The sequence below is a fragment of the Panthera leo genome, chromosome B4 (assembly GCF_018350215.1).
Source record: "Panthera leo isolate Ple1 chromosome B4, P.leo_Ple1_pat1.1, whole genome shotgun sequence".
Classification (NCBI taxonomy): domain Eukaryota; kingdom Metazoa; phylum Chordata; class Mammalia; order Carnivora; family Felidae; genus Panthera; species Panthera leo.
The window spans coordinates 135,461,980-135,486,740 of NC_056685.1; the positions used below are offsets into that span (position 1 = coordinate 135,461,980).

The 24,761-nt window shown below is 62.8% G+C and overlaps 1 protein-coding gene across 7 annotated transcripts in view; it reads right to left on the reverse strand.

The window, feature by feature from the left end:
* The window catches only part of SCUBE1 (signal peptide, CUB domain and EGF like domain containing 1), a 131,783-nt gene that overhangs the window by 33,006 nt on the left and 74,016 nt on the right, over positions 1-24,761 (reverse strand). For 6 of the 7 annotated variants that reach the window (XM_042948048.1, XM_042948050.1, XM_042948052.1 and 3 more), the window contains 4 exons: positions 23,948-24,073; positions 19,699-19,815; positions 16,923-17,012; positions 3,719-3,835 (listed from right to left, as the gene is read on the reverse strand). In XM_042948048.1, the coding sequence (XP_042803982.1) occupies positions 3,719-3,835; positions 16,923-17,012; positions 19,699-19,815; positions 23,948-24,073 (450 nt within the window). The remainder of the gene's footprint in view (positions 1-3,718; positions 3,836-16,922; positions 17,013-19,698; positions 19,816-23,947; positions 24,074-24,761) is intronic. The other variant, XM_042948051.1, reaches the window with a different exon arrangement.

Below are 24,761 nucleotides of genomic sequence, written 5' to 3' on the forward strand. Positions count from 1 at the left end.
ACCCAGGCACCCAGGAAGATGGCAAGAGAGTGGAGGCCCGTCTCGGCTCTGACCCAGGGAGCTGTGTGATCCTGGGCAGGGAAAGGCACCTCTCTGAGCCTCAGGTCCCCCATCTGTGAACTGGGCTGCCAACAGGCGCCTCTCACAGACTGAGTCCGCAGACGGGGTCTGCCTCTTCAGGAATGCCTCAGGGCTTCTGGACCCCCCCAGCCCCATTCCTATCCCCATGTGGGCCTGTCGGCTGAGGGACTGTCACAGCAACCAGACAGGCCGTGGGAGGCATGCTTGCTTGAGGCCAGGCTGGTGGAGAGGCTGCCTGGGGGTCCGAGTGGGAGAAGTGCCCCCGGCTCTAGCCCGAGATGCAGTCACGCAGGCCCTGGACCTTCATTCTGACGGGCCTCGGCCCCTCTAAGGCTCCTCTCCCTCTTCACCCTGCCCCCACCTCCACCAGGCAGCCAGCAGTCCTGTACCTGTTTACAAGTCTTCTGTGGCCCCGGGTCATCCGAGGACGAAGGCCCAGCCCTGTTTGCAGGCCCTCCCCTTGGCCTCCTCGGCCCGGATGCTCTGCCCTCCTCTTTCTGTGTACTTGACTTCTGCCTTGGTGGCCCAGACTCCGGCTGCCTCACTCGGGGCAGCCCCCACCGCAGCTTGGGAACCACCACCTCTCTAGGAAGGCTTCGCTGACATTCCCTTCATCAGTGTGGGCTATCCCCTTGTCATGGGACCTGGCCTCGGCAGGGGGCGGCGAGAGGGCCCTGAGGACACAGATGGGGAATCTGGCTCCCGTCTGGAGCCCCAGGGCCCAGCAAGAGGCTGCACAGAGTGTATTCGCTGATGAATGACGAATGAATGAGTTACGGTGGCTAAGAGCAGGGCTCTTGAGGGCCTTGGGCCATCAAGGAGAACTTTCAGCCGTATCAGCAATGTTCAAGCATCAGTGGGAGGGGGCACAGCCTGGAAACCCAGGGGCCATGTGGGGGGCTTTTGGGTGGGAGTGGGCTGATGTCACCCTAGGGCAGCCTCGTGGGGAGGGCAAGCCGCTGGGCTGGGCTCGCTGGGCAGAGTGAGGGAGAAGAGGAAACAGGTGGTGGGTGGGCATTCTTCGGGCTGTTCTGGAAGGTGTTGGGAGGAGGGCCTGGTGTCTCTGAGGAAATCCGGGCTGCAGCTCAGGGAGTTGAGGCTCCAGACCTCCCTCCTCTCAGAAGAGCCCATTAGCAAGGTGCCCCCCTTCCCAATATCAAACAGGTGCAGCACCAAACAGGGGGCCTTGAGATTGGACCCCTGCCGTGCCCACACTGTTGAAAACAAAGCTGGGGGCAAATCCTTCAGACAACTCCACAGCATGTTTCAGGCAGGAACCCCCTCCCCTCCCCTCTTCTATGCCGGTCTCCACACGCCCGTGTGACCCCTGTGTGCTCAGGGCTTTCAGTTCTGGATTTTCCAAGACCTCTGTTACCTTTACCCTCTAGTCACGGGTCTTGCTTCACCATGGCTTTTGGCTTCCAGAACATACTAAACCTTTGAAATCACTCCTTTGATATCCCCTTCTGGGCCCGGGCCAACGCCAGGGCGTGCACGCCCACCGAGGAGGCAAAGCCCCGGGGCCGGGGATTCCCAGCCGGCCGGTCCTGCCAGGTGCCCGCGCCCTGACCTGCACCTCACCGGTGGCCCCCGAGAACTCGGGCGGTGAGCACGAGGCTCTGGGACCCCAAATCCTGGGGTCTGGAGGTCAGCGTTTGTTCCCCAGTGTTCCCTGAGTTGAAGACGTCATGATGCTCATCACATCGGGCAGTTCTAGACCCATGCCAGTCCTAAATGCCAACTTGTACGACAACATCCGGACTGCTCTGCTTACCGCCGCCTCCGCCTGGTCCAAGCCGGGTCGTCTCCAGCCCGGGTGACGACAGCAGCTGCCTCACTGCTCCTCCAGACCCCGCTCAGAGCCCCGTCCAAGCGGTGGTCAGGGACCGGCTCAAAATGCAACCCCGGGCCCGTGCTGCCCCTGTTCAGTGGTGTCTGGGGGCTCGCCAAGGCTCAAAGGGTACAGGGCCGAGCCCCTCCCCGGCACACAGGCCCCGCGGCATCTGGCCTGGCCTCCCCCGCATCTCACAGACCGGGGCGCACAAGATGTCTTTGGGGCCTTAAAGCCCTTGGCCTCTGCACGGCCGCCCCCATGCTGCTGGAAACGCGGCCCGGTAGCGCCTCTCCCGGCGCCCTCCCAGCCCCGGTGCGGGGCAGGCTCCGGTCCTCAGTCTTCTGCCGGGTGGTACGCCATCCAGCACCCAGCGGTCTGTAATACACGTCCATCTCGGTGATTTTAAAAGCTGAAAAGCTGTCTTTTGCATTCGATAGAACGGGAGGCGGAGCGGCCTGACTTTACCCTCTTCGGCCCCAGCTCAAAGGGCACGGGGCCAGGCCTGCCGCGACGCCGCTGGCTGTGAGGACGGCCGGGACTGTGGGGAGCCCTGGCCGGTCCCCCCTACATCGAGTCCACATGTCACAAGCGGGCACCGAGCGGGCAGAGCGGGGGCTACGGAAGGGCTTTCTTTTCAAACAAACAGGTGGAAGGAGCTCTGCTTCTGTCAATAACTCCTCGGTTCTTCCCCGCAAGGCAGCTCAGAAGGAGTCAGATGCTGTCTAGTTTTACAGGCTTAAGAGAAAAGCCCACCTCGGACTATTTAAAATCGCCAGAGGCCTCTGCTGTCCGTATTGTCACCCACTGGGCTTTGGAAGTTCACACTCCTCTGCCCTTCCGCTGCCTTCCAGCCAGGCCTGCTTCCTGGCAAGGTGGGGAGGCAGGTGGCCAGCGCTCCCAGGGATCCGAAGGGTTCAGCTTGGGGCCTTGTGAGCGGCACTGAGGGGAGCTCTCCCTCCCCTGCAGGGGGCTCTGGTGCTTGGGGCTCCTTTGCGAGGGCTGCAGGGAGGCCCCTTCAGTCTCTGGACCTGCCAGCTCTCACTTCTTGTTTCCTGACGGACCCCTAACACCACGAGCACCTCCGGGGGCACTCAGAACCCTGTGGGTTGAATCAGGGAGCGAGAGGGGGAAGAGCCGAGCAAGCTCCATCTGCTGTCACGTCCAGTGGCCAGGAAAGCGGTCCATTCCCGCAAGATTCTCATCCTCCCGGAACCTCACCTCTAACTGCAAACGGAGGTCCTTCTGCACCCCTAGTCCCGAGAGCCCCCACAATTTCACTCCTCCAGCCACAAGAACACGCAGCGTTCTCTTTTTTCCAACGGTGACAAGAAGACAATCCCGTCTCTGTACAAGGAGACCTGTCCTCCCCAAACCTCCCCGGGTCGTGCCGATGCCCCAGCTCTGCCAGGTGCTCCCGCGAAGGGGAGGGGAAGGGACGGCCACAGCTCTCACCCCGGGTGTGTGTCTGTTGAGGGGACCACGATGTATCACCGTGGGCCTAGGAGGCCCCGCAGTGAAGACGCTGCTCGCCCAGCACAGCACAGCACACAGCCGGTTTCTCGGATCGCAGAGCGCCGCTGTTTTGCTCAGGACCCTACCGATGCAGCGTTCTCTTGAACCCTGCTGGGGGGCACTGGTACCGACCCTCCCCCTTCTCGGCCTCTCCAGCAGAAGGCTCGGGGACCGCTGACCCCTGCCCTTGCAGTCACTCGTGGCCACACACTGGACCCGAGCGCGCGGCCCCGTCCCTGCCTGAGTGGCGAGCGCAGGGGGGTACCCGTGCCGCCGTGGCTTTGCGCTGACCTTTGCACGTCTTCCCATCCGGTTGCAGCGTGAATCCCACCGGGCAGCTGCATCGCACGCCAGTGGCTGTGTCCCTGCAGGTCCGGTCACAGCCTCCGTTGTTTACTGCACACGTCTCTGGGAGAGGGGAAAAGAGACAGAGATGCTCAGTCTCCTGGGATGGAAGCCACCATCGCCTTTCTCCATTCATGGGGCGGGGGGGGAACCTCCTGAGAGAGGAGACCTGAATTTGAGTTCTGGCTGATGCCTTCTAGCTGTGGGCTTCCCTGAGCCTTGGGCTCCCCGTCTGTAAAATGGGAGAATGACACCGTTTCCGTGGGATTGCTGGTGAGGACCCGCTTCGATGATGGCGGATGGGAAACCGTCTACACACGACAGAGGGCTGTGCTTGTGTAAAGGTCTCCCCCCCGCCGCACAACAGGATCAACACTACCACGTGTAGCCATCGCTGAGATCAGCTTGGCTGGTATTTAACTGCCCAGCGCCGGATTCCTAAACCCTTGTCCTGCCTGGACTCAGACTCCAAACCCGGGGACTGGCAGTCCCTGGGGCTCCGGAACAGGTCTCAGCATGGACTGGCTTGTGACCCTGGCCGTGGGGTTCCCAGGGGGTGGTTCCCCGAGCCCGCACACCATCCATCACCTTCATGAGGCACTCAGCTCAACATCTGTTCTCATTGAGCCATAAGCCAAAGGCATCTGGTTTTTGTCCACTTGAAACTTGTCTAGTGCTTTTTTTTTGTTTTTTTTCCTTCCTTTGCAAATTCAAAGGGCCTGGAGTGGCTGGGGCAGAGCCCCAGGTCATCCAACCCGTCGTGTGGTGAGAGTGATCCTCCCCAGGCCTGGAGAAGGGGCTGGCAGAGCTGGGTCACCAGGGTGCAGGTGGCCCGCACACGGAGGGGACCGTTCCTAAGGCCTCTGAGCTCTTTCTGAGCCTCTGTGTGCTTTGATCTTGTGGGAACCGTGCCTGAGTGGACTTCCCCTCTTCCCTTCCACGTTGGGAACTGAGGAGCCGAGGGCCCCATCTTTTACAACCCGAACCCCCCCTGCCTGTCTACCTTGGCTTCCTCCGCGCACCTGGCCCTGGGGGCTTTTTTCCCTGAAGCCTCCCCCTAACAGGTTTATTCCGTCTGTCCTTCTGTGGTGTCTGCATTCCTGCGGGAGTGATGACTGAATACATACCCCGATAGCCAGGAGTCCCTGCTGCTGATTCTACCAAACTCTGATGCCTTTCCTTTGAACTTCAACTGTGTGTGTGGGGGTGGGCAGGGCAGTGAGAGGCGGACATCCGGCTTTCCCTTCCGTGTGAGTGTGCAGATTCTGCGGGGGCCGTGGCGGGCCTTGTCCGGAATGTCCCGGACACAGGGGCCACCGGTGGCAGGGGACCACCGGCCCTTCTTCTCAAGGCTAATGCCTTCCCCGTGATGGGAGGAGCTGTGACTATTACTGAAAGGCAAGCGTCCCGGCCCCCGACTCCTCCTGGTCTGTCCTTCCGAGGGTCTCCACAAACCCCAGCCCCGCAGCCTGGTGTGCCGGCCCAGGGGCTCGGAGGCCTCCGGCTTGCTCAGGTCCCAAGGCCCAGCGCAAAGACCACCTCCACGCAGAGCCTCCCCAGCCCCAGGCGCGGACAGGCCCCCGCCCTTCCCTGCACCAGGCTGGCCTCCGTCAGCACCAGCCACGCTCTGACCCGCACGTGGCCTGCTCTTAACCCGACTGTTAACCGGGGCAGTGGAGGTGCGCGGGCCGGGGTGTCACTCACCGAGTGACCGAAGAAGGCTACCCCTCGGGTTGGTCCTCGGCACCCTCGCCCGGCAAGCCTTCCCTCCCGAGAGAGCCGCGGTGAAGTTCAAACTCCCCACTTCATAGCCACTGGTCTGGGGCCCCGCGGGGGGGGGGGGGGGGAGTTGCTTAACAAGCGTTAGTTTCCCCTCCTGGTGTTCTAACCAGAGAGGCCTCCCAGCCCCAAATCAAAGAGCCAGCGCAACCCTCAGGTGCCTTTTCGGCCTTTCATGTGGGACAGCCCTCTCTAGAGTGGGGCCGGAGGACCTGTCTGCTCTCCAGGTGCAGGTAATTAGGGCCCAGGCCTTGGGGAGCTGGGACGGGGGCACAGCCGGGACCTCACTCGTGACCGTGATGGCGCCTGGGGCTCCCCGTGGCAGCGGAGGCGGGGTGAGGCGGGGGCACTGGGGGCTGTGTCCCTGAGAAATGGACCTGACCAGGCAGGCTCCCATGGGCCCTCCCCACCTCCGGAGGCCCCGATGGGGCTCGGAACCTTGGCCTTCCAGAGCGCTGGGGCCTCAGGACCCACTGGGCGGGCAGAGGCCAGGAGGAGGCTGGGGTCAGCTTGGAGGGTCACCCCCTCTCTGGCCTCTCCCCTGCTCTGGGTATACTTTTAATCTCTTATGTTGCTCTAGATGAGGTGTGGTGTCTAGACTTCAGGTCCTGAGCAAGGAGCTCTGGGCCCCCAAGAAAGGCCCTCAGGGGCTATTCTGGGTCCAGACCTCCTCATCCCATAGCACCTGGTTATGGCGGGTCACCTGCTCCGGACCCAACTCAGCCTTCCAAGCCTCGTGTGCCCCGGGCTCTTAGCAGCAAGGTGAGGCTCTCCTGCCCCCTCCACCTCCCTGGAAAGGAATCTGCCCGGGGCTGTGTGGCCGGCGAGTGGCCGAGCTGCTGGGCCCTGCTGGGTCTGACTCCAACCCACCTGACGGCCTGAAACCTCCAGCCCCGGCCCAGGACCCCACACAGCCGAGCAGGTACTATACTTTCCACATCCCTCCTGTTCCAGTGTTCTCTGTGCATCCTACCCCCACCCATCTGCCCCCTCGCCTGGGGCCCCCAGGCCTGGTCTTGCCACTTCTTTAACATCTGATTCCAGCCCCTGCCCTTACTGCTGCCATTCTGGGCCAGGCCACCAGTGTCTTCCTTTGTGACAATTACGGCCTCGCAAGGGTCCCTCTCCGCCAGACCACTGCCTTACTCTGGGAAGGACCCCGTGAGCCTTCTAGTCTCTCCCGGAACCCGCCTCTCCAAGACAGCTACTGGGTCTTTCCAAAGGCCTCTCCTCTCCCCCTGGAGAGACGAGGAGAGACCCTCCCGGGGCACAGCCCTCTACAGCCAACAGAGGATCTTCTCCTCCGCTAACATCTGCTGGCCTCACAGCAGCCCCAGAGGCTGGCCTCTTTTGCAGGAAGAGAAACTGAGGCTCCAGGAAGTTAAATAGCTTGTCCAGGCAGACGGAACCTCATATTAGGAGACCCAGGGCAAAATTAAAACGAAGGGCCCTTGTTCAAAAATTAAGCATTTCAAGACAGACAACAGAGCACTCAACCAATGGGGGGGAGGCCCTTCTGAAGGCAGGGCCTGGGGCAAGCCCCCTCACTCCTGGAGCTCAGGCTTCCTGACGTGCGAAGTGGAGGTGATGGTGTTGACCACGGAGTTCGTACGGGGCCCGGACAGATGTGGATGTCATGGTGCTTTGTGAGTTGTCACAAAGCGTTTCTTGGGGGCCCAGAGCGGGTCGACCACACGCTCACTCTCAGCGCCACCTCTTATGACCTCCCGTGAGGGGTCTTAGCACCCAGTCGGTTGCCGACTCGGCTGACAGCTATTTCCTGAGCTCCTGCTCTGTGTGGGGCACATGCGCCTCAGACAGTCCCTGGTCTTGTGGAGGCCTCAGCCTAGGGGGGGCGGCAGATGGGCTCACTGCTCTGACCACCGGTTTGGGAAGGACTCCTTGGCACAAGGTGGCTGAGGACTGAGGGAGAGGAGCTCGAGAGGAGTCTGACGGCAACCAGGCCTCAGGGGTTAACGGTTTATCGGGGGAGACAGACTCCTGCTCTTCTCACAGGAGTCCGGGCCCGCCGCCGCCCTCCACCCCATCAGGCCTCAGCCCTTGGCCCCGGCTCGCGTGCCCCTCACGACCCAGGAGGCCCCTCCGAGCTCTCCTGAGCCCTGCTGGCTCTCCCAGGCCCTGGCCTCGGTTTGGGTGGCGGTCCCCCCCCAGGGACCACTCGCTCCCCAGGCAGGGCTGTGTCAGGGTGACCCCAAGCCCGGTGCGGGACTGATTTCTGCCGAACGGCCAGAGGAAAGAACAAGCCTCTGGAGGAATGGGATGAAGCGGAGAGACCGAGCCCCGGCCCCATGCTGGGCCTGGCAGGGGGAGGGCACCTGAGATGAGCCTGACAGTGGGGGAGGACCCGCGTCCAGCGGCACCGGCCTGCGTCACGGGCCCTGGGCGAGGCGGGTGCCCACGTGGGCTGACTGCAGGGGGAGTGGCTTCGCCTGGCTCAGAAGGCAGGGGGGCGTCTCAGGCCAAGGAGGGCATCACCAAACGGCGCTGGGCACTGTAGCACAGGGTGGGGCCGAGGTGGCGTGCCCTGATGAGAACCGGACGTGGGTCCAGAGGCCCGAATGCCACGCTCAGTTCCCGATGGGTGGGACGTTAGGCCACGGATGCTCCTGTCTCGGGGCTTCTCCCCTGTGGTGGGCCTGGAATCACAGGCTTGTCTACAGTGCAGGTGTCAGGCCCCGCCCCGGAGGCTCCGATCTGGTGGCTGAGATGTGAGCCCAGTGACCCACGGAGACCCTGTCAGCCCAGGGTCTGTCCCTTTAAGGCCCTTACCCTGGTGGCGGGAGCACCTGTCTAGTCAGGGCTGGTCCGCCTGCCCTTTTGCCACTAAGGTCAACTGAAGCCAGCTGGGAAGAGGGGCTAGCCACTGGCTCTCCCAGCCCAGCTGTGGACTGTCTGGCCTTTGATCTCTCTTCCCTCAGCTGATTCCTGAGCCTTCCATGGCTCCCGTCACTTTGGGATAAGAGAACTCTTAAACACTGGCCCGGCTCTCCTTCACTGCCCGTGTCTTCGAGCAGACTCTACTGACCTCCGGGCGGGCCCGTGGCCCGTCATGGGCATTGTCAGCAGGCCGATGTCCCTCACTATGCTGGCACAGTGAGGTTGGTCACCTTCGTGAAGTCCCTCGGGCAAGTGAGAAGAGTCAGGCCTCAGGCCGACAGCAGAAGTCGCTTCCCCAGCCTCTCGGCAGGGACCGGGGGGAGTAGGGGTCGTCCCTGTCTGCCGCCTGCCACCCCTGCTCCTTACCACACTGCCTCCTCACCTCTGCCCGGAAGCCCCGCTCTGCCGGCTCCCGGGAGCGGTCTGCGGAGGGTGGTCTTACCCATGTGGGGAGCCGCACCGTGAGGGCCGGGTGCCGGATGATCCCGCCCCAGGAGCACCCCGGTCTCTGAGCTGGGCCCTGGGGGACACGCTGGTGGCAGTGTGATATGGGGGCTGTGGGGGAAGGGGGCGTGTGGAGCCGGGGGCGGGGCAGTTGTGGAGGCCGGGACTGCAGGCCCTTCAGGGAAGGGGGGCCAAGCCGGGGTTTGAGGGGAAGTGGGAGGGAACCTCAGAAGCCTCGCTTAGCACCCAGCACTGCTCTGTCACATCTGAGGCCAGCGGACCCTTGGGCCCATGATTTTCAAAGAGCCGGCCAGCCCTGAGGCAGCCTGAGCGGGTTCTGGACTCTGCCCTTGTCGCACATAGGTGGGCGACTGTGGGACGCCCCCCCTCCCTGCCCCGGGCCCTGTGCGGGCTCTGGCCAGGCTGCGTGGAACGACCAGGCCCTCAGGCCCGCATCACCCCATGGGCTCCATCCACTTGGGCCCCGCCCCGGCTCAGGGCAGTTTGCTGCGAGTAAGTGTCCGTGAAACTGTCCTCTGGAGACACTGGGCAGGTGCATGATCTCAGGGACCATACCCTCTCACGGGCCTGCCTGGTGGGTGGGGTTTCCACTCCGGTGCTCGGAGCGCAGGGCCCTTCCGGACCTGAGGGACGGTGCCCGGCAGTCTGTGGCAATGGGGGTGGGGGCTGACGGCAGGGAAGAGGCCGACCAAGAGTGAGATGAGCAGACCTTGGGGAAGTTTCTCCAACTGAGGATTCATATTAATGCCGGGGGCAGGGGCAGAGCCGCGGCAAGCCTTTACCCTGGCCTCTGACTCCCGCCTTTACTCTGGTTCCTAAGGGGAGGGGTGCTAAGGGCAGATCGGGGGGGGCTCACACGCACCCTCTTGTTTGAGGCAGTCCTCACCGGGGAGGGGGTGGTCATTGTGCCCGTTCTACGGAGGGCTCCCGAAGGCCCGGCTGGTGACCCTTCCAACCACGTGTGGCCGTGGAGGTTTGGGGGTCGTCAGACCCTTCTTCCAGAACACCCGCCACCAGCAGCTAAGGCCCTCCGGCTGTGCGTCACCTGCCCGCCTTTCCCTGGAGGGGCTGTGGGAGGGTCAGGGGGCTCCTCGGCCGCTCACCCCCGTGCCTCGGTCTCACCTGTACCACGAAGGGCGCCCTGGCGATTGCTGGGAACCTCTACGTGTCTACGTACACAAAGTCTCAGCCCAGAGGCCGCCCGGCAGAGGGGAGCCTTGTTCCAGATTCCTGATGGCTGCCGGGACTCGGGGACAGCCCGGTCCGAGCACGGCCCTGGGCTGAGGGAGGCGCCGCCCGGCACCCGCACACCAACGTCTGGCGCTCCCCCTCCGAGCCCGGGACTTCCTGGGGCCGGTGCAGCCGGCACACGGAGCCCGCCCTCCCGCTCCGGAGCTCCGGCCTGTGAGCTGGGTGGACCTCACGGAGGGCTCTAGACGGCAGGGGCCTGGCTGGCCTCTGAAAGGCGCCCGTTCACCCCGCTGGCTCTTCGGCCCCCTTTCTTCTGGCATCACCGCCCGTGACCCGACCGAGGTCCGGCAGGCCCGAGGCCTCTCGCCTCACGGCCTGGGCCCGGCATTCCGGGTGCCCTAGTACAGTGCCGAGGGCCTGGGGAGGAGAGGGTGGAAAGACCGGATGCAGCCGGGCGGCCGCCCTGTGCCCCACGTGGGCCAGGTGCTCCACATCAAGCACCTCATCCAAGCCGCTTCAGAGCAGAGACTACAACCCCCTCCTTGCGAAAGAGAACGCTAAGGCTCAGAGACGTGAGGTGACCCCAGTCACTGGGTCGCCAGGATGCAGCCCGGGTCTGGCTCCAGAGCCCGGGCCAGGACGACAAACTGGAAAGAGTCACCGTTAGCAGAACCCTAATCAAGAACGCGTGGTCCTTAAGACAGAGACACGGCCCGGCTGAGCAGCGTGACCCCCCCGACCCCTCCTTGGGACAGACCTGGAAATATGCAGGAAGCCCTGAGCTCTGGCTGTTCCTTGGTCGGTGGTCAGCCGGCCTGCAGCCGCCGCCGGGCCTGCTCCTGGCTGGTGCCGGCCCGGGAAGCCCCGAGCGAGGCCAGGGCGAGCAGCAAGGGAAGGTGGGGCAGCAAGGTGGCTGGGGCAGGAGGGGCGCAGGGGAGGGGGGGTGGCCGGGGCCCCGGGGCAGTTTCACTTGTTTCTCCCCGCTGGGGCCCCTCTGGAGAGCGCAGCTGAACAATAGATCGTACTGGTAAAATAAAGACGCCCTGCGCTCCTTGGGGTGCCTTCCGTCTACGGCCACCACGGACAATCAGTATCGCCCCTCCAGGGCCCTCCTGAGTGTGGCAGGGCAGGGGAGCCACGTCGACCGGCAAAAACCTCAGGAACTGGGCCATTAGGTGTTGGGGGGGGGCGTTGAGGTCACATCCCAAAGGGCTCTGGGACCCACTTGGACCAAATCCTGAGGGGCCAAGAAAACTAGGGAAGGGTTAAGGCAGGACAGCGAGGGGCTGCGGGCAGGGAGCGTTGAGGCCCAGGAGTGTGCGGGGGTCAAGTGTGCCCGGCCGCCGGTGGCACGGAGCGGAGTGAGGAGCAGCGGGGCAGGCCGGGCGTTCCAATGCCCGGTTCATTGCCCCTCACCCCACGCCCAGCCCTCTGGTCCAAGCATGGATTCCCCCAGGGAAGCCACAAAACACCCGCCCCTGAAAAGCCAAGGGACCCTGGCTTAACCCTCACCTCCCTGAGCCCGGCCACCTCTGCCAGTGGAGGACGACTGTCTCCCTCAGTCCTCAGGGGTCATCCCACCTGGCGGTCTGACCACGTCACTCTCTTCGTGACACCATTCGGAGCTCCCCGCACGCTAGACCCCACCCCCCTCTGACCTCCAGCTTCACGGACACGCTCTGGCCCGTGCCGCGTCCACACCGCCACACGCCGGCTTCACGCTTTAGGATTCCCTGCCGCACGCCGTGTCTGCAAAACCCTGTCTACCGCAGGGTCTGAAGCCCAACAACTGGGCCTCGGCCCACGTTTCCTGCCAGGTTCTCTCCGCCCCCCGCCCCGTCTGCGGTCTCCCCTCACAGAACCCGCCCCCAGAGCCTGGGCCACGGCTCGCCCACACGGACCTGTACCCACACCTGTAGTTGGGAGGGAGAATGTCCGCAGCTCCCCGTACCCTGCCTTCGCCCCTACCCTCATTCTGGGGGCCGAGACAGGGGCGTGCGGGAGAGGTCTTGTGTTAGCTGTGCCCCCAGAAGGATCGTCTCTCACAGTTTTTATGCTTTAGGAGACGGGCCTACAGACCGGCTAGAACCAGATTCAGATTTCACGTGGGGCCCGGAGAGAGGGGGAAGGCTGCAAGGCCTCAGGCTCCAAAGGCAGCCCAGGGACTTGAGGGCGAGTGCCCTGGGCCTCTGCAGGGTGGGGGCGGGCCCGCTCCCCCCCCAGCCAGGCTTGGTCCTTGCAAATGCAGGGCCCGGGCACCAGGAACCTGGTTCTGCCTGACCTACTGGGAGGCTGGGGGTGAGTCACGCCCCTCTAAGCCTCAGTCTCCCCTCTGGGTCAGGAACCTGCCCTGTGTCATCACCTCCCTTGCCTCACATCTGCCTGAGCCCCTCCCCACTGCCAGCCTTGCCCAGGATTCAGGATCCGGGTCTGCCCCTTCTCTCCCAGCCGGACACCTGCCTGTGTGAACAGCGAGCAGTGAGGCCCCACTCAACCCCGCTCCCCTCCTCCAGGAAGCCTTCATTCATGCTCTCGGCCAACCAGCCTACCCTGTGCTCCCGCTCTGGGCAAGGCCCCACGCTGTGCCCCCAGGGGCCATCAGAGCTGGCATAGTCTTGGCATCTGCCACACGTCAGGGAGTCCCAGGCTTATGACAAAATAGGGTGCTGGTGGAGGAGGGGCAAGGAGTGGAGATGGGGGTGGCAAGGAAGGACCAGTTAGGTCTGGACGAGCCTCCGTCAGGCGGAACTCTCTAAGATGGCACCTGGGTAAAGAAAGGTGGGTGACAGGGCCCACTAGAGCATGAAGCTGCAGGCGCAGGCCTGAGGGACAGGCAGAGGGTGGCTTCCAGGAGGTGACGGATGCCAGCCAGGTGGGTCTGTGGGGGGAGGTGGCCTGGGAGGTTGGTGAGGCCTGGGAGGTGGTGGCCGCACAAAAGAGGTGGCAGGCGGGCGGCCCCTGGGTGGGCAGAGGGGCCGGGAGCTGGGGAGGAGGAGTGTGAGTATTCCCTTTGCGGGGCCTCACCTCCGTCTGCAAAGTGGGGACGTCTGCCTCAGGGCTGCGGGAAGACTCACTGGTGAGGAGCGCGAGTCAGCAGAGGGAGTGGGCTGAAGGGCACTGAGACTGCCGGAAGGAGCGGTGGGTGCTCACCGTGGTGGGGGGGCGGGCGGCGGGGGCTCTAAGCCCACCTGCAGGGGCGGGGGCGGGGCTTCCTGCACCATCCAATGCATCCCGTGCTGCCAGCCCCGGGCTTGTGCTGGGAGAATGGTGGCCCCGGTGGCCCTGGGATAAACCAGTAAAGAGGGCAGACGTGGGCTCTGCCTCTGGGGCTCACAGCGGCCAGACATCCCGGGAGGTTCCTCTGAGCCCAAGCGTGAACCCCCTGCGGTCAGTATAATAACAGCTCCCTGAAACGTCCTTAATTCCCCATGACCCTGCATGGCAGAGGCGACTCTGCAGATGCGATTAAATTAAGGCCCCTGAGATGGGAGCTTGTCCTGGATCATCTGGGTGGGCCCGATGTGGTCACAAGTTTCCTTAAAAGTGGAGGAGAGAGATCAGAGAAAGAGACAGGAGCAAGGTCAGGGAGATGTAATGCTACCGGCTTTGAAGACGGAGGAAGTGGCCAAAAATCAAGAAATGTGGGTGGTTCTAGAAGTTTCTAGAGCTTCCAGAAAAAAAATGCAGCCCTTGCTGACACCTTGATTTTAGCCCGGTGAGTCCTGAGTCCGGTCTCTGGCCCGCGGGAGACAACGAATTGTGCTGTTTTAAGGCACTAAGATTGCGGTAGCTTGTTCGCAGCAACAGAAGCTAACACGGCATCCAACCCACGTACGCTGTGGGGAAGGGACTGACCGAAGACCCGGGCTGACACGAACAACAAAACAGCGCCTCATCAGTCTTGCTGTGAGTGGGGCCCCAGGGGCCCCTGGCAAACTTAGCGGGGTGTTCAGGGGCTTTGCACAAGTCGGCCAGATATTTGAAATTTATCACTCCAACCCTCAAACCCAAATATTTCAATTGATTTTAATGTCAACAGAAAAATCTCCTACGTATTTGGAGCCTCTTGAAAGGAAATGTAACCGCCCCTGCTCTTCGCCTGTGCTCGGTGACTGGGGGTAACTACAGACAGCAACGGCTGGGTGCAGCCGGGACCCCAAGGGTGGGGCAGGGCTCTGTAGCCCTGAATGGCCCCAGGCTGTTCTGTTACAGACCATCACCCTCTCTGTGGCACGGAGAAGGGGGTGTCACCCCGAGGCCGCAGAACCAGTCTGTTGTTGACGTGGGGCACCACGGACAGGGCCGGGATGGCGCATGCTCACGGGGCCTCACGGGGCCGCCAAGCGCCGCCCTGCGCTGAGTCTTATCCTACCCCCCTAAAAACGAGCCCTGTTGACACAGGAAGGTCACTGGCATCTCAGCCACCGGGGGACTGCAGCACGCGTGCCCTGCTCTGGCAGAAGCCTGTACCGTGACTATAATGGGCACCGCTCATAGTAGACGGTTCCAGGGCATTCCGGCTCTGCCCTTCCTCGCTAGTCTCTGCCCTCTCAGGAGGATCCGGGTCAAGGGGGGCAGACTCTGGAGCTGGGTGGCCCAGGGTCCGACCTTGCCCTCAAACCCTTCAGGGGCTTGCCTCCCTCATCTGCTCCTGGGCCACAGAACAAGGTCTTTCCCTCTGCCTGTTCTACCGCATCCCCTCCAAGGACCCCAAAGACGGCTCACGTGCCCACCAGCCACAGGCTCCGTCACACCGGCCAACGATGCTCATCCAACTCTGGTTCCCTTCACGGTCTATGCTGCTCTTTCCACACAGGGCCGGGCTCTGAATGTGATGCCCCAGGCGTGCTCTGACCAGCACAGGGGACAACGGGGCTGGCGACCTCCCTCGTTCTCCGTTGTCGTGCCTCCGTTCACCCAGCCTGGGAGCAGCTGTCCTCGCCAAGTGCTGCTAGTTAGAGCCTGGAGTTCAGTAGGATCCCAAGTCTGTCCCACATGGGCTGCTCTCAGAGGAGACAGGTGCTAAGAATTATGGGCTCTCGAGGGAGGGGCTCACCAGTGCTCTAGACGGTGCCTTTCATGGAACCCTCAAGGATGGTTACTTAGCTCTGGGTCCTGGAGAGTCGTGGGCACGCCTGCTCGCTGGGGCCTTCAAGCCCGCCCCGTGGCCATTTCCAGCCCTTCCCAGGCCAGCCCAGACAGCCCAAGTCAACATGACAGTCCCGTCCAGAGAGCTTTGGGAGAGGGGACTTCCAGACAGAAGTCCTGTCTGCCCGTGTGACCAGAGGTGAATCCTCCAGACCCCCTGGACCCTAGTGTTGTTTGAGAAACAGGGCGACGCCTGTCCTGCCTGGCATGGACTTCAGGCTTCACAGAACACTGTCAGCCCGGCTCTCCTCTGCTCCTTGAAGCTCCACCAGGGAGGGGAGCCTCAAGCCTAGTTCCCAGCACGAAAGGCCCCATCCCTCCCGTGGCCCCATTTACGTTTCCCTTCTCCCTAGATGTCTGGACTCTTTTGAGGTCCATATGAGGACCATGAAACTAGGTGACCTCTCCGGGACCCCGAGGCTCTGACTTCCATGGCCCCGGGACCCTGACGCTTAGGATGGCCCACACAGCCGTGACCTTCGGGCTAAGCTCAGCTGCGCGGGGTAGTATGTGACTGCGGGCAAGCCAGAGGACCCCACGAACTTCGGTTTCCTCCTCTGGGACATAGGAAATGTACCACCTGACCCACAGCGCCCCAGGCTGGTGTGCCACAAGGAAGGGCGTGACAATCCCAAGCGACCCTACGGTTGTGCTCCAGAGGCCCGGGCAGCTGGCACCACTCAGGGGCCAGCAAGCGCAGAACTGGAGAGCTGAGGGCAGGGGCATGGATGAATGAGGGGCAGACTTGCCCCGTGCTTCCGCAGCCTGAGCTCGATGGACGAGCAGCCAGCCGGGTCCTCCTCCTCCTCCTCCTCCTCCTCCTCCCCCCTCCCCTGCTCAGGGTCAGCCACACCAGCAGGCCGCCCAGGCCACCCTGGGCAGCGCCAGCCGTTTCCGGGCGAGCCTCCCTAGAATCTGGGTCCAGCCCGGGGCCAGTGTCTGGAGCGCAGCCGCCATCACACCTGCCCTCTCGAGACAAGCGGGGGCCTGAAGCAGGACCAGCACAAAATGGGCCAAGGCTGTCCCCGTATGCCCACCTCAGGCTGGGTTGTTCACAGAGTCAGGAGCCTTGGGGCCGGAAGGGGCCGAGTGAGTCTTGCTTTGACCTTAACGGTCCTCTCCTCTCTGGGTAGCAGATCTCCCAACTATCAAGCAGGCCCCGGAGATCCCCTGGCCCCGAATCTAGATGGGTCTTTTTCGCCCTGAACGTGGCTTCCCTCCTTGGCAAGGAGACCGAGAGGCACGTTGCTGCCTGAATCGCTGCTCTGCGCTAACGCCCTCCTTTGCTTCTGTGTCTCAGTGTCGCTTTGCTGACCTCGGGGCTCCTGACAGCCAATGTGGGCATTTACGGTGGGTAGAGGGGTCTCCTTACCCGCAGAGGCCCCTAGACACTGGCTCTGGGTTCTTTGCTACAAACACACAGAGAAATACACGTGTTTGGTGAAGGGCAAAACCTTTAACAAGGGAAGAGCGAGTTCACATCTGGAGTGGAGCCCCCTCCCCCCCTCTCGGACACGGCACGCGCGGGCACACGCAGGGGGGCCCCCCCCACGCACGCACACCCCGCACGCCAGCACGCACTCCCAGCCCCCCACCGCAGCACGCACGCACGCGCACGCACACGGACAAAGGTGCAAGTACAACAAAGGAAGTGGAAGAAAAGTGTTACCCATGAGTAGCCGCCGTTTCACCCGCTTGTCCACATCAGCTACTGACGTGGCATTGAACTGAGAGCGCTCAATTGCAGCCTCATCCTTCTCTAAAACACAAGTAAGGGACAAACACGGAGCCGCTGGTTAATGAGAGCCCACTTCCCGCGGCCCAAGACAGTCAGCCTCTCGGCGTGGCGCACACACAGCCAACACGGCGTGCCGGGCCGGCGCGGCGTCTGCGCGGAGGGGCCAATCCCGGGAACCTCCAAGGGCGTGTTCAGGGCAAGGGCGAGGAGGCAGCAGGGTGGGGGGTGCGGAAGGGGGGTGGGGGTGGGGGTGGGGGCGGGGGCGGGGCGACCACACGAGGGCACAGACGGGACGCGGGGCCCATCTGCCGACAGACAGAGGAGGCGGCTTGAGGTCAGAGTGGACGGACCCAGCCGCGGGGGGCCGCGGAAGCAGACGGCACGGCCTCAGCGCTCGGGCAGACACACGTGACTGCAGACACCCCGGCTCAGGCTGGACGGGCAGGCACAGGCACAGGACGAGGCACAGGACAAAGGGACAGGGCCGCGAGGTCCGGTGATGGCTGTGCCTGGACAGCAGACGCCCCGTCTCGAGGGCACGGACGTGCGTCAGACACTCATGCAAAGTTAAGAACAAAACACCCGGGAGAACAAACACACGCACAACGATGGACCCAGTCCGACAGACAGACAGACAGACAGACAGACAGAACAGGGGCTCGATTGGGGCAGCGCTGGTTGCCTGCTTGTCTATAGAGGACTAGAGCGAGACATTCAAGTGCTTGACAGGGGCCGCGAGAGGGGCCAGTCATCTCAGGAGCGTGCGGAGAGAGAGGCGGGCCGGCCGGCAGCATCCTGGCCGTCGGGCAAGACGCTGTGCCCCGATGCTGCCCGTGGAGGCGCACGTGAGGTTAGCGGCCGGGCGGTCCTCGGCTGGGCCGGAGGTGCGTGGGGACACGGGCTCCCGAGGGGGGGAGCCTGCGCGGCGGTGAGCGGAGGCACACGGGTGGTTCTCCTGGCCTGCGGGGGGCGATGGCCCAGGAGCTGGGTCCGGAGGAGGACCGCTAAGGGGAGGGGAGGGAAAGAGGGGGCGAGGGAGGTTACGTCAGAGAGGAGAGTTAGGCAGGGGCCTTGACATGCAGCAGACGCTGAAAGGTAAAAAAAATGAGGAACGACGAGTCAGGTGGACAGAGACAAGATGCGTGAGACCAGGCTGGGTGTGTGTCTGGCCGGCGGCTGAGTGCACTGGTCCCGTGGCCGGCGGGGGCCGCCGCGCTGCAGACACAAACAGGGAGGGCGACCCAGCAGACAGACAGGAAGGGGCTGGGGGGGCCTGGGGGGCCCCCCCGGCAGGACAGTGGAGACAGGGAGAGAGGCGGGAGAGGGGGTTCTAGATGGGATCAGGCTGCAATAGAGACACTAGTCTGAGACCAGGTTTTGCTTTGAAAAAAAAAAATTTTTTTTTTTTTTTTCGTTTTTTGGTTGTTTCGTTCGGTTTGGCTTTTGGCTCTGAAAATACTTAATGAACGTCGGTTATCAGACAAGACAGGCAATCAGGGACCATCACCAGAAAAGCAGGAGGAAGGAGATAGGATGAAACCAAAAAGGCCGTCTGAGAGGAGACCACACAGAGGAGGGGAGAACCACGCAGGTAGCAGCCCCTGGGAGACAGCCGGGACCAGGGTGAGACGCTGGGGGCCGGCCCCGGCCCCGGCGCCCCCGCTCGGCCCCTCACAGGACGAGGGAGCACTCACGGGGACAGAAGGCGACAGCAAACTCTGGCTCCCCGGCTCTGCCTGCTTGCCACCCCTTGTGTGTTACTGGAGAGTCCCTTCAGGAAAATCTTCAGAGTCAATATGAAGAGATGCCCCCCACTCCCGCCCTTAAAAAGAACAGACGTGACCACCGACCGTGGGCTTCTAAGGGTGGCTGACGTTGAAGGGAAGGAAAACAGAGGATGAACAAAGTTGGGTGGGTGCCAACTTTGAATTCTTCTTTTTCTCAGCTGCAAGATGTGCTGTTATTTTTGGGTGGGAAAGAAGCGACTACTGATCACGGCAGGAGGCAACCCCAGATATTCTAGCTTCCTCTTGGAAATAAGGACCGGGGGGAAGGGGACTCCATGTGACGACAGGTGAGGTGACAGAAGGGGCAATGCTGACAAGAAGGGACTCTGGTTGGGAGAAGTCCAGCGAGAGCTCCGTTAGCTCAGGAGTGGAAGCAGTTAAAAACACCCAGAGTCCCCCCCCGCCCTACCCCGGGATTCTTCCGTCCGTCTCCCCTGGTGTAGACGATGAAGAGTTAAAGCCGCTTTCTGAGCAAACCGCTTGGCTTTCTAGACTGTGGCGGGCAGCTCACGTCGCTAATGGGGCCAAGATGCAGGTTAGGCGTATGTGCTGTGCGTCCCCGTATCGGGAGGGAAACCCCTGCGCTTTAAAGACAGAAGGTCCCCTCCTCGGGCGCACACACCTTCCTCCTCCTCACAGGCCACCCCCCCGTTGAGGAGGAGGACCCGCAGAGAGCCCACAGTGACACGAAGCAGAGGTGCTCGGTCCTGGGTGGCTGGATGGCCCTGCGTAAGTCTCTACAGAAGGCTTCCCTTGGGGACGTGTGCCGGCCCCCTAGGTGGGGACCTGGGTGCTCCCTCAGGCTCACTTCCTGGGAACCGGGCCGCGGTGGGGTGCTGGCCAAAGGCAGGGCCACACGGTGCACCCTGGGGGGGCGGGGGGGGGGCGCACGGGTGCCAGTGCCCGGCACACTTACTTACCGATGCACGTCCGACCGTCTGAGTGGAGGGCGTACTTCTGGTGGCAGCCACACATGGGGCCCGTGTCTGTGTCCTCACAGCTGTGCTGGCAGCCTCCGTTTCCATAGTTACAGGTTACTAGTTAGGCCCAAAGCGTACATACGTGTGTATAAAAGAAAAAACAACAAAGAAGATTAGTTTATCGGTGCTGGTTGATTCTCTTAAGGGACGGGGCGGGGGGGAGGGGGGTGCAAAGTGGCGGCATAAGATAAACAGCGAGTAAGCACACGTTTCCCTGGACTTCAGCCCCACCAGGGTCTTGGATGGGTTTGCTCGCTCCCCGGGCGTGAACCGGGGTAGGACGGGTGGACTTGGGTCGTGTGGGCTTCAGGGCCGGCTCCAGCTGACAGACTCGGACGGGGTTTGGGGAAGAAAGCGCTAGGGGAGACAATTTTATCCTTCCTAGGTTCCAGGGGCACTTAGACACTGCCTGTCTGGACGGGACAAGTGTCTGTTAATGCCAGGCATGCCCTGCCAGGCGAGGGAGGGAGGTGGCGGGCCCGTGGCGAGGGGGACACTCATTCCGCGTGCGGGAGGGTGTCCCCACGGAAGTCTGCTCCCTCCTAGTCCCAGCGGCCATCTCCACCTGTATCCCCTCAGAGCCCGGATCCCCCGGAGGCAGTGTCCAAACAGACAGAACATATGCACGTTAATGTCATCTCAGGTGCGCTTTTGAGAATGACCTCTTATGGAAACACGTCACGTAGTTTGCAGCGTCTAACAGAGTCTTAAAACGTTTCACGGCATCAGCGACCCGGGTCGGCTAAAAGGGGGCCGAACAAAACACAGCCGGTCTGAGGTAGGAGAAGATAAATTCCGGTTTATTTAAAAGAAAACCGCTTGTTATCCCGTCTCAGGGTGAGAAGTAGAGCCGAAGGAGATCCGAGATCTCTGTGCGAGGGGTTCTCGCAGCCCCCGCTTTACTCAGCTCGTAAGATGACAGGGTGCCCATTGCCTGTATGCAAACGGTGCCCCAGGGCCTTGAGGACGGGCTGTCTTCCTGGCACCTTAACCACTTATCTAGAATTCTATCTACGCTCTTCATGTATTTGGCAGGACCCCAGTGATGATCAAATATGCAAAAGTAAATCTCAGGCCAACCACCGTCGGAGGGGCCGAAGATTCCGGAGTGGCGGTCTGGATTAATGACGCTCCTTTGGGTGGCAGATCCCCACGACGGGTCCCAAGCATTCCAGAACCGAGGCCCGCGGCCGCCTCTCCCAGGCACCCCTCTCACCCAGGGCACGGCACAGAGCCTCCAGGGCGTCCGTCCCCAGTGATGGCGGGGACCCTGTCAGCCTGGACACGTGCCGTCTCCCTGCCGGCTGAGGAGGACACGAAGAGAGTGGCTTCTGCTCAGTGTCTCAGATGCCGTCCTTGCAACCAGAGACAGGCTCTGCCGGGCTGCCTCTGCCACAGGGAGCTAACGTCCCGTCTGGAGGAGGAACCCAACCTCCGGGGTGACATTTCGAGGACGTGCACAACTCTTCAGGAAGCACAACGGGGACTTGGAGTGCGGAGCCCCTCTGGCCCCTTCTCCACAGGAGCATCTCTTCTCTCAGCTTTCCCGGGGAGCCCGGCAGCCTGCGGTCACAGTCTCCCGTCTCTGAAACAGCTCAGCTCTCTGCCTAGGAAGAGCCCCGGGGAAGCCAAGGACAGAGGCGGCCACAGATTTCAGGTGAGGGCAGAGCCCCAGGCACAGCCCTGCCTCGGGCTGGACGTCACGCGCCTCCCCAGATTGAGAGAAGCTTCGTTTCACAGTGGGCAGGGGTGCAGGCGTGAGGAGGCCGCGAGGACACCGCAGACCGTTGTTTCCAAGCTCTGGGCTCCAGGAGATGGGCCGCGCCCTGCAAGCGACTCCGAGGGCGAAGGTCTGCCCGAGGCAAGCTGGGGGAGGGCCGTGCTGAGGGTCCCGTGCTCCCCCACACGGGCGTGCCCGCATCTCATGGACCGTGGGGGCCGAGCTAGCGGGCACCGAGAGCGCCCACAGCTTGTACGTGGAAGTGCGTGCTGGCGCCTTGAGCTCCGGGACCACCAAGAAGGGATGGAAAAAGCCCCTCTGGCCCCGGCGTGGGCCCCGCACTCTGGATAGAAGAGTTGGGTGCCGAGGCCCTGCGGTCCTGCTGGCCCACGGAGGCGGGCTAGGCCCCCAACCCAAATCCGGATGTAGAACTTCCTAGACCTCAGTCGGCCTCGAGGGCCAGGGGGAAAGCCTCAGAGCCAACTTTATGCTAACCCTTCACGTCGAACACACGGCAGGAGCCAGGGCCATCCGCGCGGGCCCTGCACAGGAGGGCTGTGGTCACCCACTCCTTGCCCCCAGGACCGGTATCCGATTCTATAAACACCTTGGCAATACGGAGCCCCCGCCAGCGGAGAGGGCGGGGCTTTTATTTCTTTAACCAGCAAACATGCGGGTCGAGGGCTTGAGTCTTCTCACTGAAGGGTGGGGAGGTGGGGGGGGGGTTGCTTCCCTGCTCACAGAGGGCCCTGCCTTGTCCCCGACCTCTCAGATCAGCTCGGCCCCTCGGGAGACGTCCTCTGAGCAACCTGTTCCCTTGCAGTGCTCATCCCAGACGGTTCAGTGGGTCCCAGCCACCGCCTGTGGCTCGCAGAGCTCTCTCCCCAGCACCCAGCTCAAGGCTTGGCCAGTCTTGCTGTGGAAGGAACACTCTTTACTTCTGGCTGAGCCTGTCAACAAGCCTGCCCAGTCCACACGTGCTTGTCCCTGGCCTTGGTCCGGAGGACTGGGAAAGCTGCAATTCTGCACTCTCGGTTCTGAAGGGCACCAGGCGCAGCGGGTTTCTCTGTAGTTAAAGGAACTGTCCGATGCAGAGGACAGAGGGCCTGGCAAAGTCCTGGGGCTGGAGCCGGGCACTCGCCCGTGGTGACCACCCACACGCTCATCTGTGAGGCCCCACAGGAAAGGCCAGCAACAAGGAGGGAGGCTGCCCGCATCTCGGGACGTGCCTGGGGAGAAGGAAGCATCTCCACTTCGGGGAAAGGACGCATCACGAGTGGGGGCTGGAGCACGAGCTCCTTGGAGACAGGGACTGTGCCTAGTGCATGTGGGTCCCCAAGACCTTGGTGACTGAGGAGCATGGGCTGGGAAAGGTGTGGCGGCCACCCACAGAACAGCTGATGACAATCACGGACTAAGGACGACAGGCCGGCAAGGGCCAGCTGTCTTCTCCACGGAATGAAGGATGGAAAGCAAGGCCAGTTTCTCTGTGAGCGCTGGTCAGCTCAGTCTCCCGTTTCAGTGGCAAGGCTGGGGCTGCTTTCTCTACCGGGAATCGGATTCGGACTCCTCCACACCTTTCTCTGCATCACAGAGCGGGGCTGGAACGAAGCACGCGTCTCTGGCCAGACATGGGCAGCAGGCACACCGGCCTCCCTCAGCTCTTCGTACACACAGAGCAAACACGGCACCACGGCGGGCATCCCAGCTGCCCGGTGAGCCGAGGCCGACCCCGCCACTCCCCACGCAGCTGCTGGGAGCTGGGTCTGACGCTCTTGGGGACTCGTGTGTTTGGCCACGGTCCTGCTTCGTTTGCGGGCTCCCAGTCCTCCCGGGGAGGACCACATTAAGGGGCTGAATGACACCTGTGCCCCGTGGGCTGACCTCCAAGCTGGTCCTGAATGGCACCTTTGGCCAGAGGCCTCATTCAACCCAGATCTCCCAGGGAATCACCATTTACAGTGGGCCCCGCGGGGCAGCCTGAAAGCTCCGATCTGTGATCCTGGAAATAAGGTCAGCACGGGCTGGGCTGGGTCCCCTCCCCCCCAAGCTCCTTTCCTTCTTGATATCATCCTGTCACCAAGGGCCAAGCCCTGGCCCCAGGGAAGCCTGGGCTTGTAGGTCTCTGTGCCACAGCCCTCCATACCCGTGGGAGGGCTCGGCTCAGGGCCCATGGGTCTCTGGGGTCAGGGTCACAGCTCGCGCCGGCAGGGCTATTGAGCAGGGTCCTGCCCCGGGGCTGTCGGTGATTCGTGCCAGGTGGGGAAACCGCCGTGTCTAGCGATCACAGCCCTCATCCCTCATGCCTCCCCAGGCCTCTTCAGGGACCTTGCCCTCCTCTCGACCCCGAGGGGAGGAGAGCCCTCCCTGGGAAACGTCCAGCCGACTGGACAGATCCCCCCACCCCCCAATAAAGCAATGGCAGGAGACGCATGGGGATGTCTGACCCATTTGCCTCCATCTACCTACGTGTGCAGTCCTTCTGATTCTGGGCAAGGTCAAAGCCGGGCCTGCAGTCACAGGCCACCCCACCTTTGGGCGTCTCCCGGCAGATGTGGGCACAGCCGTGGTCTTTGTTCATGCAGTTCATACCCTCTGGGAAGAGACAGATGAGAGAGAGAGAGAGAGAGAGGACCGGAGGAGGGAAGAGAGAGAAAATTTCAGGCTGAAGAGAGGCAGCCTCTAAAACGTCACCATCAAGTGCAGCGTTCTGGGGCCGCCGTTGGCACGTGCACCGTCCGCGCACGGTGGGGTGTGCACCTAGCCGTCCAGCTGGAGAGGTCTTGGGGAGAAACCAGGGGACCCATGGAAGAAGCGTTCCCGCCCTAGGTCGGATTACGGAACCGAGTTCAGGTCGGGGCTTCGGACCGCTTCCCTACTAAAGCAGGCGCGGCGGCATCTCAAACGATGGCGGCAGCGCGGCAGGCGGCTGGGCCCCGAGGGGACGCTGACGGGTCAGGGGACCGCGGGGGTGGGGGCGGGTGGGCAGCAGCAGTCAGGAGAGGTGTTGTGGCCTGGGAGGCGCCGTCGGCCCCGCGCGGCCACCCCTCACCGCGTTCCTGCACGAGTCAGAGGCAGCTGTGCTGCTCTCTTGGACCTCAGGGTGGCAGAGGCTCATCTTCACCAGCCCCACGACCACGCCCTGACCTACACACCACCCCCCCAGCTGCCAGAGGGGGGTCTGTCTCTGTCCCCGGTCCCTGCAGTGCGCCCCAGGACCCGAGGAACCCTCACTCCCAAACGCAGAGCCCCGTACGACCTCCGGCTCCGTCCGCACGCCCCT